Genomic DNA, 15,458 nt, shown 5'->3' on the forward strand with positions numbered 1-15,458 from the left:
GTGTTGAGCCCCGCCGCCCCCCCTGTGTTGAGCCCCCGCCGCCCCCCCTGTGTTGAGCCCCGCCGCCCCCCCTGTGTTGAGCCCCGCCGCCCCCCCTGTGTTGAGCCCCGCCGCCCCCCCTGTGTTGAGCCCCGCCGCCCCCCCTGTGTTGAGCCCCGCCGCCCCCCCTGTGTTGAGCCCCGCCGCCCCCCCTGTGTTGAGCCCCGCCGCCCCCCCTGTGTTGAGCCCCGCCGCCCCCCCTGTGTTGAGCCCCCGCCGCCCCCCCTGTGTTGAGCCCCGCCGCCCCCCCTGTGTTGAGCCTCGCCGCCCCCCCTGTGTTGAGCCCCGCCGCCCCCCCTGTGTTGAGCCCCGCCGCCCCCCCTGTGTTGAGCCCCGCCGCCCCCCTGTGTTGAGCCCCGCCGCTCCCCGCTGACGCCTCTTCCAGTCCAGTAGCGGGAGCTATTTCTGTTTCCTTCCAGGTTTTCGGCGTCTGGCTCCCAGTTCCTGGCTGGGACTCTGATGGGGGTGGGAGCAGAACAGTCAAATCTGTCACCGAATGTCAGGATACGTCACACATCCGCTAGGAACCACGGACCAGAATCCCCACAGGTTGCCTATGGGGGAACTACAAGTCCCAGCACATCCACTCACACTGCCTGTCACACGGCGCACTGCGCTATTATTCACCTGACGGATGAGAGGTGACTCAGGTGAGATCAGAACCTGCTGCACCCCCCCCCCCCTGTGCTCCGCAGGTCGGACCGGCCCAGACCTCACCGGAGTGACTGCCCGGCGCTGACCCAGCAGCCATTGACCCCTGACAGGGAAAGCACCTACAATCCACAGCAATGACAGAGAAGGTGAATACAGACGGTACCTTTATACTTCTCCCGCACATCCTCATACGCCCGGATAAAGTCCTGCTCCTCTGCATTAGAGGGCAACTGCGGCAACTGGAAGCTGGCCATGGCTGGGACCCCCAAAGCACAGGAGTCCGGTAACTCTGCTCTGCCCCTGCACCCCCTGGAGCTCTGCTTTCCCTATGTACCCGCTACTACCCTGCCTTCCTCTCTGCGCCCTCTGACACCCGTCTTTCCTCTCCGCCACCTGACACCCCAACCTTCCTCTCTGTATCCCCTGACACCCCAACCTTCCTCTCTGCGCCCCCTGACACCCCAACCTTCCTCTCTGCGCCCCCTGACACCCCAACCTTCCTCTCTGCGCCCCCTGACACCCCAACCTTCCTCTCTGCGCCCCCTGACACCCCAACCTTCCTCTCTGCGCCCCCTGACACCCCAACCTTCCTCTCTGCGCCCCCTGACACCCCAACCTTCCTCTCTGCGCCCCCTGACACCCCAACCTTCCTCTCTGCGCCCCCTGACACCGCTGCCTTTACTCTGCACCCCCTGCCTTCTCTTCTCTCTGTGCCCCCTGACACCCCTGGTTTCCTCTGTGCCCCCTGCCTTTCCTCTGCACCCCTGGTTTCCTCTGTGCCCCCTGCCTTTCCTCTGCCCCCCTGCCTTTCCTCTGCCCCCCGCCTTTCCTCTGCACCCCCTGGTTTCCTCTGCACCCCCTGCCTTTCCTCTGCACCCCCTGGTTTCCTCTGCACCCCCTGCCTTTCCTCTGCGCCCCTGGTAAGTGTCTGGGCTCTTGTACCCTGCGGTTGGCGCCTGTTTGCCCTTCCTCGGAGTCTCGCCCCAGTCACAGCTGTCTCTTCAGCTCTCTGGCCCTCTCTCACATACCCATGCTCAGTCAGATCCCAAAAATCCAAGCTGAGCCAAACCCCACAGCAGGGTCACTCCTCAGGCCCTACCTCTTAAAGGCACAGGCCGGCAGCTGCAGCAGTGCGCCCCATGCATCAGACACCTCCTACGTGTCCTTTCCAGCACCTGCCTCCGGTCCTGACACTCTGTACATTTTATGAGTCTTACCCCCCACATGGCACAACACAAGAGCTTGCACTTCATTTTAAAGGCACAGTCATACCGCCCCAGGACACATGCTGTGCAGTCAGTGCACTGGTGTAACGCCGCTCTATGCAGATGGACTGTGATATTTCTCCATAGACTTCTACTGAAATCACTGCAAATCCACAAAAAGGCAAGAAACCGCCCAGAGCAACAGCCGGAGGGTACAACGGTGCCCACCCAGTGCCCACCCAGTGCCAGGAGAAGGCAACGAGGCACACACCGATCACAAACATACCTGCTACTGGTATATAGCATACACCGTGTGCAGAATTATCTGCAGTGAGTACATAGCATACACCGTGTGCAGAATTATCAGCAGGGAGTATATAGCATTCACCGTGTGCAGAATTATCAGCAGTGAGTATATAGCATACACCGTGTGCAGAATTATCAGCAGTGAGTATATAGCATACACCGTGTGCAGAATTATCAGCAGTGAGTATATAGCATACACCGTGTGCAGAGTTATCAGCAGTGAGTATATAGCATACACCGTGTGCAGAATTATCAGCAGTGAGTATATAGCATACACCGTGTGCAGAATTATCAGCAGTGAGTATATAGCATACACCGTGTGCAGAATTATCAGCAGTGAGTATATAGCATACACAGTGTGCAGAATCCTCAGCAGTGAGTATATAGCATACACCGTGTGCAGAATCCTCAGCAGTGAGTACCGTATATAGTATACACCGTGTGCAGAATTATCAGCAGTGAGTATATAGCATACACCGTGTGCAGAATTATCAGCAGTGAGTATATAGTATACACCGTGTGCAGAATTATCAGCAGTGAGTATATAGCATACACCGTGTGCAGAATTATCAGCAGTGAGTATATAGCGTACACTGTGTGCAGAATTATCAGCAGTGAGTATATAGCATACACCGTGTGCAGAATTATCAGCAGTGAGTATATAGCATACACCATGTGCAGAATTATCAGCAGTGAGTATATAGCATACACCGTGTGCAGAATTATCAGCAGTGAGTATATAGCATACACCGTGTGCAGAATCCTCAGCAGTGAGTATATAGCATACACCGTGTGCAGAATTATCAGCAGTGAGTATATAGCATACACCGTGTGCAGAATTATCAGCAGTGCGTATATAGCATACACCGTGTGCAGAATTATCAGCAGTGAGTATATAGCATACACCGTGTGCAGAATTATCAGCAGTGAGTATATAGTATACACCGTGTGCAGAATTATCAGCAGGGAGTATATAGCATACACCGTGTGCAGAATTATCAGCAGTGCGTATATAGCATACACCGTGTGCAGAATTATCAGCAGTGCGTATATAGCATACACCGTGTGCAGAATTATCAGCAGTGAGTATATAGTATACACTGTGTGCAGAATTATCAGCAGGGAGTATATAGCATACACCGTGTGCATAATTATCAGCAGTGAGTATATAGTATACACTGTGTGCAGAATTATCAGCAGTGAGTATATAGCATACACCGTGTGCAGAATCCTCAGCAGTGAGTATATAGCATACACCGTGTGCAGAATCCTCAGCAGTGAGTACCGTATATAGTATACACCGTGTGCAGAATTATCAGCAGTGAGTATATAGCATACACCGTGTGCAGAATTATCAGCAGTGAGTATATAGTATACACCGTGTGCAGAATTATCAGCAGTGAGTATATAGCATACACCGTGTGCAGAATTATCAGCAGTGAGTATATAGCGTACACTGTGTGCAGAATTATCAGCAGTGAGTATATAGCATACACCGTGTGCAGAATTATCAGCAGTGAGTATATAGCATACACCGTGTGCAGAATCCTCAGCAGTGAGTATATAGCATACACCGTGTGCAGAATCCTCAGCAGTGAGTACCGTATATAGTATACACCGTGTGCAGAATTATCAGCAGTGAGTATATAGCATACACCGTGTGCAGAATTATCAGCAGTGAGTATATAGTATACACCGTGTGCAGAATTATCAGCAGTGAGTATATAGCATACACCGTGTGCAGAATTATCAGCAGTGAGTATATAGCGTACACTGTGTGCAGAATTATCAGCAGTGAGTATATAGCATACACCGTGTGCAGAATTATCAGCAGTGAGTATATAGCATACACCATGTGCAGAATTATCAGCAGTGAGTATATAGCATACACCGTGTGCAGAATTATCAGCAGTGAGTATATAGCATACACCGTGTGCAGAATCCTCAGCAGTGAGTATATAGCATACACCGTGTGCAGAATTATCAGCGGTGAGTATATAGCATACACCGTGTGCAGAATTATCAGCAGTGCGTATATAGCATACACCGTGTGCAGAATTATCAGCAGTGAGTATATAGCATACACCGTGTGCAGAATTATCAGCAGTGAGTATATAGTATACACCGTGTGCAGAATTATCAGCAGGGAGTATATAGCATACACCGTGTGCAGAATTATCAGCAGTGCGTATATAGCATACACCGTGTGCAGAATTATCAGCAGTGCGTATATAGCATACACCGTGTGCAGAATTATCAGCAGTGAGTATATAGTATACACTGTGTGCAGAATTATCAGCAGGGAGTATATAGCATACACCGTGTGCAGAATTATCAGCAGTGAGTATATAGTATACACTGTGTGCAGAATTATCAGCAGGGAGTATATAGCATACACCGTGTGCAGAATTATCAGCAGTGCGTATATAGCATACACCGTGTGCAGAATTATCAGCAGTGAGTATATAGCATACACCGTGTGGAGAATTATCAGCAGTGAGTATATAGCATACACCGTGTGCAGAATTAACAGCAGTGAGTATATAGCATACACCGTGTGGAGAATTATCAGCAGTGAGTATATAGCATACACCGTGTGCAGAATTATCAGCAGTGAGTATATAGCATACACCGTGTGGAGAATTATCAGCAGTGAGTATATAGTATACACCGTGTGCAGAATTATCAGCAGGGAGTATATAGCATACACCGTGTGCAGAATTATCAGCAGTGAGTATATAGCATACACCGTGTGGAGAATTATCAGCAGTGAGGGACACTCTGGGTTTACACTGTATATCTGGCGCCAGGCTTATTAGAACGACCTATATCTTGTTCTCGGATTATTAGTGATGGGGGAACATGAAGTGTAAAATTTTCTGGGAACTCCGGATAAAAAAAGAAAAGAAAAATAACAAAAATTAGGAATAAAGCAGGAGCGCTACACTTACCGAGTCCCCAGCGCGGCTATAATGCTTCTTCCGAGTCCGCTCATTATCTCTCATACATATTCACTGCTTCCCCCGTCCCCCGGCCGTCCCAGCGTCTCTCTTTGGCTGCAGTCAGACCGCGTCCCCACTCAGTGTGACAGCGTCTGTGACTGGTTAGAATCACACATGATGTCTGTGTACAGATAGTGTAAAAATATAGTGATACACAGCACAGATAAAGCATACGGCTACAGGCTACAGCCCCAGCCGTGTGCTTATCTTGGCAGTGTGTCAAAATAAGAGGGACCTTATGCGGCTTTTTTAAAAATGATTTAAAAAAAAACAAAACAGCATACCGTCCCACCCATTTTGATACTCAGCCATGATAAAGTAGACAGCTGGGGGCTGATATTCTCAGGCTGAGGAGACCCATGGTTATTGGCCCCTCTCCAGCCTAAGAATAGCAGCCTGCAGCTGCCCAGAACTGTCACATCTATTAGATGTGACAATCCCGGCACTTTACCCATCTCATCCCGATTGCCCTAGTGCAGTGGCAATCGGGGTAATAACAGGGGTTAATGACCGCTCCCACTAAACCCTATATGAGTAATAGGAACGGATTTATGAGACCCCCCCAATACTAATATGTAAGTGAAAACAAATAAAACACAAAACATAGAAAAAATCCTTTATTTCAAATAAAATGCAAAGAAAACCCGCCCTCTTTCACCACTTTATTAACCCTCAAACACCCAGTTCCGAAGTAATCCACATGAGGTCCCACAATGATCCCGTCTATGCTACATCCTAAAGTTGCAGCGAGCGGGCACAGAACATAACCGCCTGCTGTGGCTTCAGGTAGAGACTGAGCCGTAGCTGTGAGCAGTGACGTCACTCAGTTTATCTGCGGTCACAGCTGGAGGCCCCCACGGTATCTCACCTGTGACTTCAGGTAAACTGACCTCAGCACCATATCTGTATCTCTTAGCAAAAGAAAAAGAACACACGTGGTTTTCTGCCAGGAGATGGAGGACTGATTGAACTCAGTTCACCTGCGGTGAGGTCACTGAGTTCAATGAGGTCACCTGAGGTTAGTCTCTGCCTGAAGCCACAGCAGGTGGTCATGTTCTGTGCCTGTGCGCTGTCACTTCAGTATGTAGCAGAGCTGGGACTGTTGAGACCTCGTGTGGATTATATCAGAACTGGGTGTTTCAGGTTAACAAATTGGAGAAAGGGTGGTTTTTCTTTGTATTTTATTTCAAGTAAAGGATTTTTTCGGTGTTTGTGTTTATTTTCACTTACAGATTAGTAAATCAGGGGTCTCAGCCGCCTGTCATTACTAATCTAGGGCTGAGTGGCAGCTGTGAGCTGTCATTAACCCCTTATATTACCCAGATTGCCACCGCACCAGGGCAATCGGGATGAGCTGGGTACAGTGCCAGGAATGACGACCTATGGCTGGTCCCTGGTTGGCTTACATTATGAAGAGGTGGAATGATGGAGATCACAGGATGCCGACGTCTGGATTTAATCACATCTGGGACGTCATTGGTCGGTGATCACGCAGGAGCTGCCAGCAGCGGATCTTGATGATTTGTACATTCAGTGGCAAAACCTTCCTCAGACGTCTTTAATAACCTCAGCGACAGAATATACCTGCGTAGGGCTCAGACTACATGATAATGATGCTTCCATTTTCCACCATGTGCAGATCAGGGACGCCTCCGTCCTGAGATTTCTCCAGCTCCACCGCTCCTCCTTCCTGGTGTTGTCCTCTCATTGATGAGGACGGGGTAGCTGGAGACTCCCCGCACATAGAGCCGGTTAGAAAATTACACGAGTACTAACCTTTCTTTCTGTAAGGGGGTGATAAGTTCAGTGTCTCTGTGAATGTGGCCAGAGGCTGCACAGATGCCACACACTGGGAATAGACAGGTTTTCTACAACAAACTGGTAGAGCGAGATGTGACATAGTTCTCATTCTCGAGCCTCACCGACTGTGACCAGAGCCCCACACAACACAGACAACCTGTATACAGCAACACCACAGCCCCCCCACCCCGCGAAAATAAATATATATCCTATAGGAGCATTCACTTCCTGAGCATGTCCACCCTCAGAGCATGTCCATCTCCTGATCAAATCTCCTGATCATATCCACCCTCAGAGCATGTCCATCTCCTGATCAAATCTCCTGATCATATCCACCCTCAGAGCATGTCCATCTCCTGATCATATCTCCTGATCATATCCACCCTCAGAGCATGTCCATCTCCTGATCAAATCTCCTGATCATATCCACCCTCAGAGCATGTCCATCTCCTGATCATATCTCCTGATCATATCCACCCTCAGAGCATGTCCATCTCCTGATCATATCTCCTGATCATATCCACCCTCAGAGCATGTCCATCTCCTGATCATATCTCCTGATCATATCCACCCTCAGATCATGTCCATCTCCTGATCATATCTCCTGATCATATCCACCCTCAGATCATGTCCATCTCCTGATCATATCTCCTGATCATATTCACCCTCAGATCATGTCCATCTCCTGATCATATCTCCTGATCATTTCCACCCTCAGAGCATGTCCATCTCCTGATCATATCCCCCCTCAGATCATGTCCATCTCCTGATCATATCTCTTGATCATTTCCACCCTCAGATCATGTCCATCTCCTGATCATATCTCCTGATCATTTCCACCCTCAGATCATGTCCATCTCCTGATCATATCTCCTGATCATATCCACCCTCAGATCATGTCCATCTCCTGATCATATCTCCTGATCATTTCCACCCTCAGAGCATGTCCATCTCCTGATCATATCCCCCCTCAGAGCATGTCCATCTCCTGATCATATCCCCCCTCAGAGCATATCCATCTCCTGATCATATCCACCCTCAGAGCATATCCATCTCCTGATCATATCCACCCTCAGAGCATATCCATCTCCTGATCATATCCACCCTCAGAGCATGTCCATCTCCTGATCATATCCACCCTGAGAGCATGTCCATCTCCTGATCATATCCACCCTCAGAGCATGTCCATCTTCTGATCATATCCACCCTCAGAGCATGTCCATCTTCTGATCATATCCCCCCTCAGAGCATGTCCATCTTCTGATCATATCCCCCCTCAGAGCATGTCCATCTCCTGATCATATCCCCCCTCAGAGCATGTCCATCTCCTGATCATATCCACCCTCAGAGCATGTCCATCTCCTGATCATATCCACCCTCAGAGCATGTCCATCTCCTGATCATATCCACCCTCAGAGCATGTCCATCTCCTGATCATATCCACCCTCAGAGCATGTCCATCTCCTGATCATATCCACCCTCAGAGCATGTCCATCTCCTGATCATATCCACCCTCAGAGCATGTCCATCTCCTGATCATATCCACCCTCAGAGCATGTCCATCTCCTGATCATATCCACCCTCAGACCATGTCCATCTCCTGATCATATCCACCCTCAGAGCATGTCCATCTCCTGATTATATCCACCCTCAGAGCATGTCCATCTCCTGATTATATCCACCCTCAGAGCATATCCATCTCCTGATCATATCCACCCTCAGAGCATATCCATCTCCTGATCATATCCACCCTCAGAGCATGTCCATCTCCTGATCATATCCACCCTGAGAGCATGTCCATCTCCTGATCATATCCACCCTCAGAGCATGTCCATCTTCTGATCATATCCACCCTCAGAGCATGTCCATCTTCTGATCATATCCCCCCTCAGAGCATGTCCATCTTCTGATCATATCCCCCCTCAGAGCATGTCCATCTCCTGATCATATCCCCCCTCAGAGCATGTCCATCTCCTGATCATATCCACCCTCAGAGCATGTCCATCTCCTGATCATATCCACCCTCAGAGCATGTCCATCTCCTGATCATATCCACCCTCAGAGCATGTCCATCTCCTGATCATATCCACCCTCAGAGCATGTCCATCTCCTGATCATATCCACCCTCAGAGCATGTCCATCTCCTGATCATATCCACCCTCAGAGCATGTCCATCTCCTGATCATATCCACCCTCAGAGCATGTCCATCTCCTGATCATATCCACCCTCAGACCATGTCCATCTCCTGATCATATCCACCCTCAGAGCATGTCCATCTCCTGATTATATCCACCCTCAGAGCATGTCCATCTCCTGATTATATCCACCCTCAGAGCATGTCCATCTCCTGATCATATCCACCCTCAGAGCATGTCCATCTCCTGATCATATCTGTTTTGTGAGTTTATCCCTCTTCTGATATTAGTTTCCTGAGCATATCCGTTCATGTGTACAGTGCTGCAGAATATGCCAGAGACAGAAATAACATTATTATACCGTATAATAATCCCTGTTATTAGCCACCTCAGGCTACAGAGCTATATCCTGGATTATACTCCAGAGCTGCACTCACTATTCTGCTGCTGCAGTCATTGTGTTATTCAAACAGTCAGCATGCCTGAGGACCTGGGTTCTGACATTTTAGCATGTTCCCGTGATTTCAGCTCTGATCAGTAGCGTGTTTTGTAGTACTTTGTCTTCCTCCCACGATACAGCCTCTGCCAGTGACCCCCTCTGTCCCCCGAGACCTGTGTTTGTGGGAAACAAGTCACAGGCAGCACAGACACAAACTGACTCATCAGATACAGACACTTCCTGTGACTAGCTCTTTATACAGGGTACTTGGCCCTTTAAATTTAACCATGACAGTTCCAGAGCAGGTGAAGCTGGTCAGTGACTGACGGAGAGTATCTGCACCTGATACTATAATGGAAGGAGCCAGGGATGAAAGCACCGCACTGACTCTGCAGGCTCTTACTTTTATGCCCCAGTCCTTTTCTCCGTTGCTAACTCTTACTTTTATGCCCCAGTCCTTTTCTCCGTTGCTATCTCTTAGTTTTATGCTCCAGTCCTTTTCTCCGTTGCTATCTCTTAGTTTTATGCTCCAGTCCTTTTCTCCGGTGCTATCTCTTAGTTTTATGCTCCGGTCCTTTTCTCCGGTGCTATCTCTTAGTTTTATGCTCCGGTCCTTTTCTCCGGTGCTATCTCTTAGTTTTATGCTCCGGTCCTTTTCTCCGGTGCTATCTCTTAGTTTTATGCTCCGGTCCTATCTCTTAGTTTTATGCTCCGGTCCTTTTCTCCAGTGCTATCTCTTAGTTTTATGCTCCAGTCCTTTTCTCCGGTGCTATCTCTTAGTTTTATGCTCCAGTCCTTTTCTCCGGTCCTATCTCTTAGTTTTATGCTCCAGTCCTTTTCTCCGGTCCTATCTCTTAGTTTTATGCTCCAGTCCTTTTCCCCGGTGCTATCTCTTAGTTTTATGCTCCAGTCCTTTTCTCCGGTGCTATCTCTTAGTTTTATGCTCCGGTCCTTTTCTCCGGTGCTCTTAGTTTTATGCTCCAGTCCTTTTCTCCGGTGCTATCTCTTAGATTTATGCTCCAGTCCTTTTCCCCGGTGCTATATCTTAGTTTTATGCTCCGGTCCTTTTCCCCGGTGCTATCTCTTAGTTTTATGCTCCAGTCCTTTTCCCCGGTGCTATCTCTTAGTTTTATGCTCCAGTCCTTTTCTCCGGTGCTATCTCTTAGTTTTATGCTCCAGTCCTTTTCCCCGATGCTCTTAGTTTTATGCTCCAGTCCTTTTCCCCGATGCTCTTAGTTTTATGCTCCAGTCCTTTTCCCCGGTGCTCTCTTAGTTTTATGCTCCAGTCCTTTTCTCCGGTGCCATCTCTTAGTTTTATGCTCCAGTCCTTTTCCCCGATGCTCTTAGTTTTATGCTCCAGTCCTTTTCCCCGGTGCTCTCTTAGTTTTATGCTCCAGTCCTTTTCTCCGGTGCTATCTCTTAGTTTTATGCTCCAGTCCTTTTCCCCGGTGCTATCTCTTAGTTTTATGCTCCAGTCCTTTTCTCCGGTGCTATCTCTTAGTTTTATGCTCCGGTCCTTTTCTCCGGTGCTCTTAGTTTTATGCTCCAGTCCTTTTCTCCGGTCCTATCTCTTAGATTTATGCTCCAGTCCTTTTCTCCGGTGCTATCTCTTAGTTTTATGCTCCAGTCCTTTTCCCCGGTGCTCTCTTAGTTTTATGCTCCGGTCCTTTTCTCCGGTGTGATCTCTTAGTTTTATGCTCCAGTCCTTTTCCCCGGTGCTATATCTTAGTTTTATGCTCCGGTCCTTTTCTCCGGTGCTCTTAGTTTTATGCTCCAGTCCTTTTCTCCGGTCCTATCTCTTAGATTTATGCTCCAGTCCTTTTCTCCGGTGTGATCTCTTAGTTTTATGCTCCAGTCCTTTTCCCCGGTGCTCTCTTAGTTTTATGCTCCGGTCCTTTTCTCCGGTGTGATCTCTTAGTTTTATGCTCCAGTCCTTTTCCCCGGTGCTATATCTTAGTTTTATGCTCCGGTCCTTTTCCCCAGTGCTATCTCTTAGTTTTATGCTCCAGTCCTTTTCCCCGGTGCTATCTCTTAGTTTTATGCTCCAGTCCTTTTCTCCGGTGCTATCTCTTAGTTTTATGCTCCAGTTCTTTTCCCTGGTGCCATCTCTTAGTTTTATGCTCCAGTCCTTTTCCCCGGTGCTATCTCTTAGTTTTATGCTCCAGTCCTTTTCTCCGGTGCTATCTCTTAGATTTATGCTCCAGTCCTTTTCCCCGGTGCTATCTCTTAGTTTTATGCTCCAGTCCTTTTCCCCGGTGCTATCTCTTAGTTTTATGCTCCGGTCCTTTTCCCCGGTGCTATCTCTTAGTTTTATGCTGCAGTCCTTTTCTCCGGTGCTCTTAGTTTTATGCTCCAGTCCTTTTCCCCGGTGCTCTCTTAGTTTTATGCTCCGGTCCTTTTCTCCGGTGTGATCTCTTAGTTTTATGCCCCAGTCCTTTTCCCCGGTGCTATCTCTTAGTTTTATGCTCCAGTCCTTTTCTCCAGTGCTATCTCTTAGTTTTATGCTCCGGTCCTTTTCTCCGGTGCTCTTAGTTTTATGCTCCAGTCCTTTTCCCCGGTGCTATCTCTTAGTTTTATGCTCCAGTCCTTTTCTCCGGTGCTATCTCTTAGTTTTATGCTCCAGTCCTTTTCTCCGGTGTGATCTCTTAGTTTTATGCCCCAGTCCTTTTCCCGGTGCTATCTTAGTTTTATGCTCCAGTCCTTTTCTCCGGTGCTCTTAGTTTTATGCTCCAGTCCTTTTCCCCAGTGCTATCTCTTAGTTTTATGCTCCAGTCCTTTTCCCCGGTGCTATCTCTTAGTTTTATGCTCCAGTCCTTTTCTCCGGTGCCATCTCTTAGTTTTATGCCCCAGTCCTTTTCCCCGGTGCTATCTTAGTTTTATGCTCCGGTCCTTTTCTCCGGTGCTATCTCTTAGTTTTATGTTCCGGTCCTTTTCCCCGCTGCTATCTCTTAGTTTTATGCTGCAGTCCTTTTCTCCGGTGCACTTAGTTTTATGCTCCAGTCCTTTTCCCCGGTGCTCTTAGTTTTATGCTCCGGTCCTTTTCTTCGGTGCCATCTCTTAGTTTTATGCTCCAGTCCTTTTCCCCGGTGCTATCTCTTAGTTTTATGCTCCAGTCCTTTTCTCCAGTGCCATCTCTTAGTTTCATGCTCCGGTCCTTTTCTTCGGTGCCATCTCTTAGTTTTATGCTCCAGTCCTTTTCCCCGGTGCTATCTCTTAGTTTTATGCTCCAGTCCTTTTCTCCAGTGCCATCTCTTAGTTTCATGCTCCGGTCCTTTTCTTCGGTGCCATCTCTTAGTTTTATGCTCCAGTCCTTTTCCCCGGTGCTATCTCTTAGTTTTATGCTCCAGTCCTTTTCTTCGGTGCCATCTCTTAGTTTTATGATCCGGTCCTTTTCCCCGGTGCTATCTCTTAGTTTTATGCCCTAGTCCTTTTCCCCGGTGCTATCTCTTAGTTTTATGCCCTAGTCCTTTTCCCCGGTGCTATCTCTTAGTTTTATGCCCTAGTCCTTTTCCCCGGTGCTATCTCTTAGTTTTATGCCCTAGTCCTTTTCCCCGGTGCTATCTCTTAGTTTTATGCTCCAGTCCTTTTCCCCGGTGCTATCTCTTAGTTTTATGCTCCGGTCCTTTTCTCCGGTGTGATCTCTTAGTTTTATGCCCCAGTCCTTTTCCCGGTGCTATCTTAGTTTTATGCTCCAGTCCTTTTCTTCGGTGCCATCTCTTAGTTTTATGCTCCAGTCCTTTTCTTCGGTGCCATCTCTTAGTTTTATGCCCCAGTCCTTTTCCCCGGTGCTATCTTAGTTTTATGCTCCAGTTCTTTTCCCTGGTGCCATCTCTTAGTTTTATGCTCCGGTCCTTTTCCCCAGTGCTATCTCTTAGTTTTATGCTCCAGTCCTTTTCCCCGGTGCTATCTCTTAGTTTTATGCTCCAGTCCTTTTCTCCGGTGCCATCTCTTAGTTTTATGCTCTGGTCCTTTTCCCCAGTGCTATCTCTTAGTTTTATGCTCCAGTCCTTTTCCCCGGTGCTATCTCTTAGTTTTATGCTCCAGTCCTTTTCTCCGGTGCTATCTCTTAGTTTTATGCTCCAGTCCTTTTCTCCGGTGCTATCTCTTAGTTTTATGCTCTGGTCCTTTTCCCCAGTGCTATCTCTTAGTTTTATGCTCCAGTCCTTTTCCCCGGTGCTATCTCTTAGTTTTATGCTCCAGTCCTTTTCTCCGGTGTTATCTCTTAGTTTTATGCTCCGGTCCTCTTCGTTTTGTACTCCGGTTCTGTTCCCCGATGCTATCGCTTAGTCTATACTGCAATACAATAGTGACAAACCCTCAGCTGTTAGTAGGACACATTTTCAGCCTGCAGGTGTAAACGTTTTGTTTTCCTATTCACTGATATGAACCAGAGATATGGTGAGTGATAAAAAAAGAAGCAATGTAGAAGGTGCGGAGAGCTACGGTGACTGATGATATGATGCTGCCATCTGCTGGACAAAGACAGCACTGCACCCAGTGCCATAATTGGGAGGCTGAGCGTCCTGATCCATCATCCTGCATCCAACCCTCACCCACGTGAAATACCAGAAGACGTGCAGAAGCCGGACCCTGGGACAGAGAGCGTCCTCTGCAGAGATATCATTGTGGGGCGGTATACAGGTGTAACCAGCAGCACCCCACAGTGTCACTTCAGTTTATTAGGAAAATGGAGAAACCACTGAAATCTGTGAGCACAAGGAATAGAGCAGGTGGTTTCTCCAGATTCTCCACAAGATGACACATTTCCTTACTCCTGGGTCTCAGGGTGTTTTCCCCTTCACAATCCGCGTCTTTAGCACTTGGAGGAGCCTCTGGCTGTTATAACCCGCTGCAGATTCTGCAGAGATCCTGAGGGATCAGCCCAGATCTCATGGGCAGTGGCCTCCAGATCACTTATATTCCAGGGATGTCAGGTGAGTGGGCCAAAAAGTTACAGGAAGAGTCTGATGTACAAACAAGAAGGACGTGAGGAAATCCAGCGGCAGTGAATGGTCACAGAGGAGCAGCAGCAGCTGCGCCCCCTGGACAGGAAGAACGAGGAGGCTGCCACCAGCTGCGCCCCCTGGACGGGAAGAACGAGGAGGCTGCCACCGGCTGCGCCCCCTGGACGGGAAGAAACAGGAGGCTGCCACCGGCTGCACCCCCTGGACGGGAAGAACGAGGAGACTGCCACCGGCTGCACCACCTGGACGGAAGAAAGAGGAGGCCGTCATCGGCTGCGCCCCCTGGACGGGAAGAAAGAGGAGGCCGTCACCGGCTGCGCCCCCTGGACGGGAAGAACGAGGAGACTGCCACCGGCTGCACCACCTGGACGGAAGAAAGAGGAGGCCGTCATCGGCTGCGCCCCCTGGACGGGAAGAACGAGGAGGCTGCCACCGGCTGCGACACCTGAACGGGAAGAACGAGGAGGCTGCCACCGGCTGCGACACCTGGACGGGAAGAACGAGGAGGCTGCCACCGGCTGCACCACCTGGACGGGAAGAACGAGGAGGCTGCCACCGGCTGCACCACCTGGACGGGAAGAACGAGGAGGCTGCCACCGGCTGCGCCCCTTGGACGGGAAGAAAGAGGAGGCTGCTAACGGCTGCACCACCTGGACAGGAAGAAAGAGGAGGCTGTCACCGGCTGCACCCCCTGGAGGAGACCGGTGGTGACAAACACTCCAGAGACGACCACAGAAAAGCAGCAGTGAGATCTGATGCCAGCAGGCGCTGGGTTCTCAGCTACTACAGTAAGGCGCTTACTAAACACTGGAGCTCTCTGTGCCCGGACTCCAAGACGTCACCTCTACGAACAAGAAAAGTCCCCACCAATCTGCTCTGAACCGTAGAAACAAGCCCAGAAGTTCTGTTATTC

At 49.1% G+C, this 15,458-nt stretch overlaps 1 protein-coding gene across 6 annotated transcripts in view; it reads right to left on the minus strand.

Annotated features, from left to right (window-relative positions):
- The window catches only part of PLEC (plectin), a 335,144-nt gene that overhangs the window by 302,109 nt on the left and 17,577 nt on the right, over nt 1-15,458 (minus strand). For 2 of the 6 annotated variants that reach the window (XM_075352755.1, XM_075352751.1), the window contains exon 1: nt 857-1,070. The exons of the other annotated variants lie outside the window; for them this stretch is intronic. In XM_075352755.1, the coding sequence (XP_075208870.1) occupies nt 857-947 (91 nt within the window). In that variant the 5' untranslated portion in view covers nt 948-1,070. Of the gene's footprint in view, nt 1-856; nt 1,071-15,458 lie in introns of those variants that run through there. 6 annotated transcript variants of the gene reach the window in all.

The sequence above is a fragment of the Anomaloglossus baeobatrachus genome, chromosome 6 (assembly GCF_048569485.1).
Source record: "Anomaloglossus baeobatrachus isolate aAnoBae1 chromosome 6, aAnoBae1.hap1, whole genome shotgun sequence".
Lineage (NCBI taxonomy): Eukaryota > Metazoa > Chordata > Amphibia > Anura > Aromobatidae > Anomaloglossus > Anomaloglossus baeobatrachus.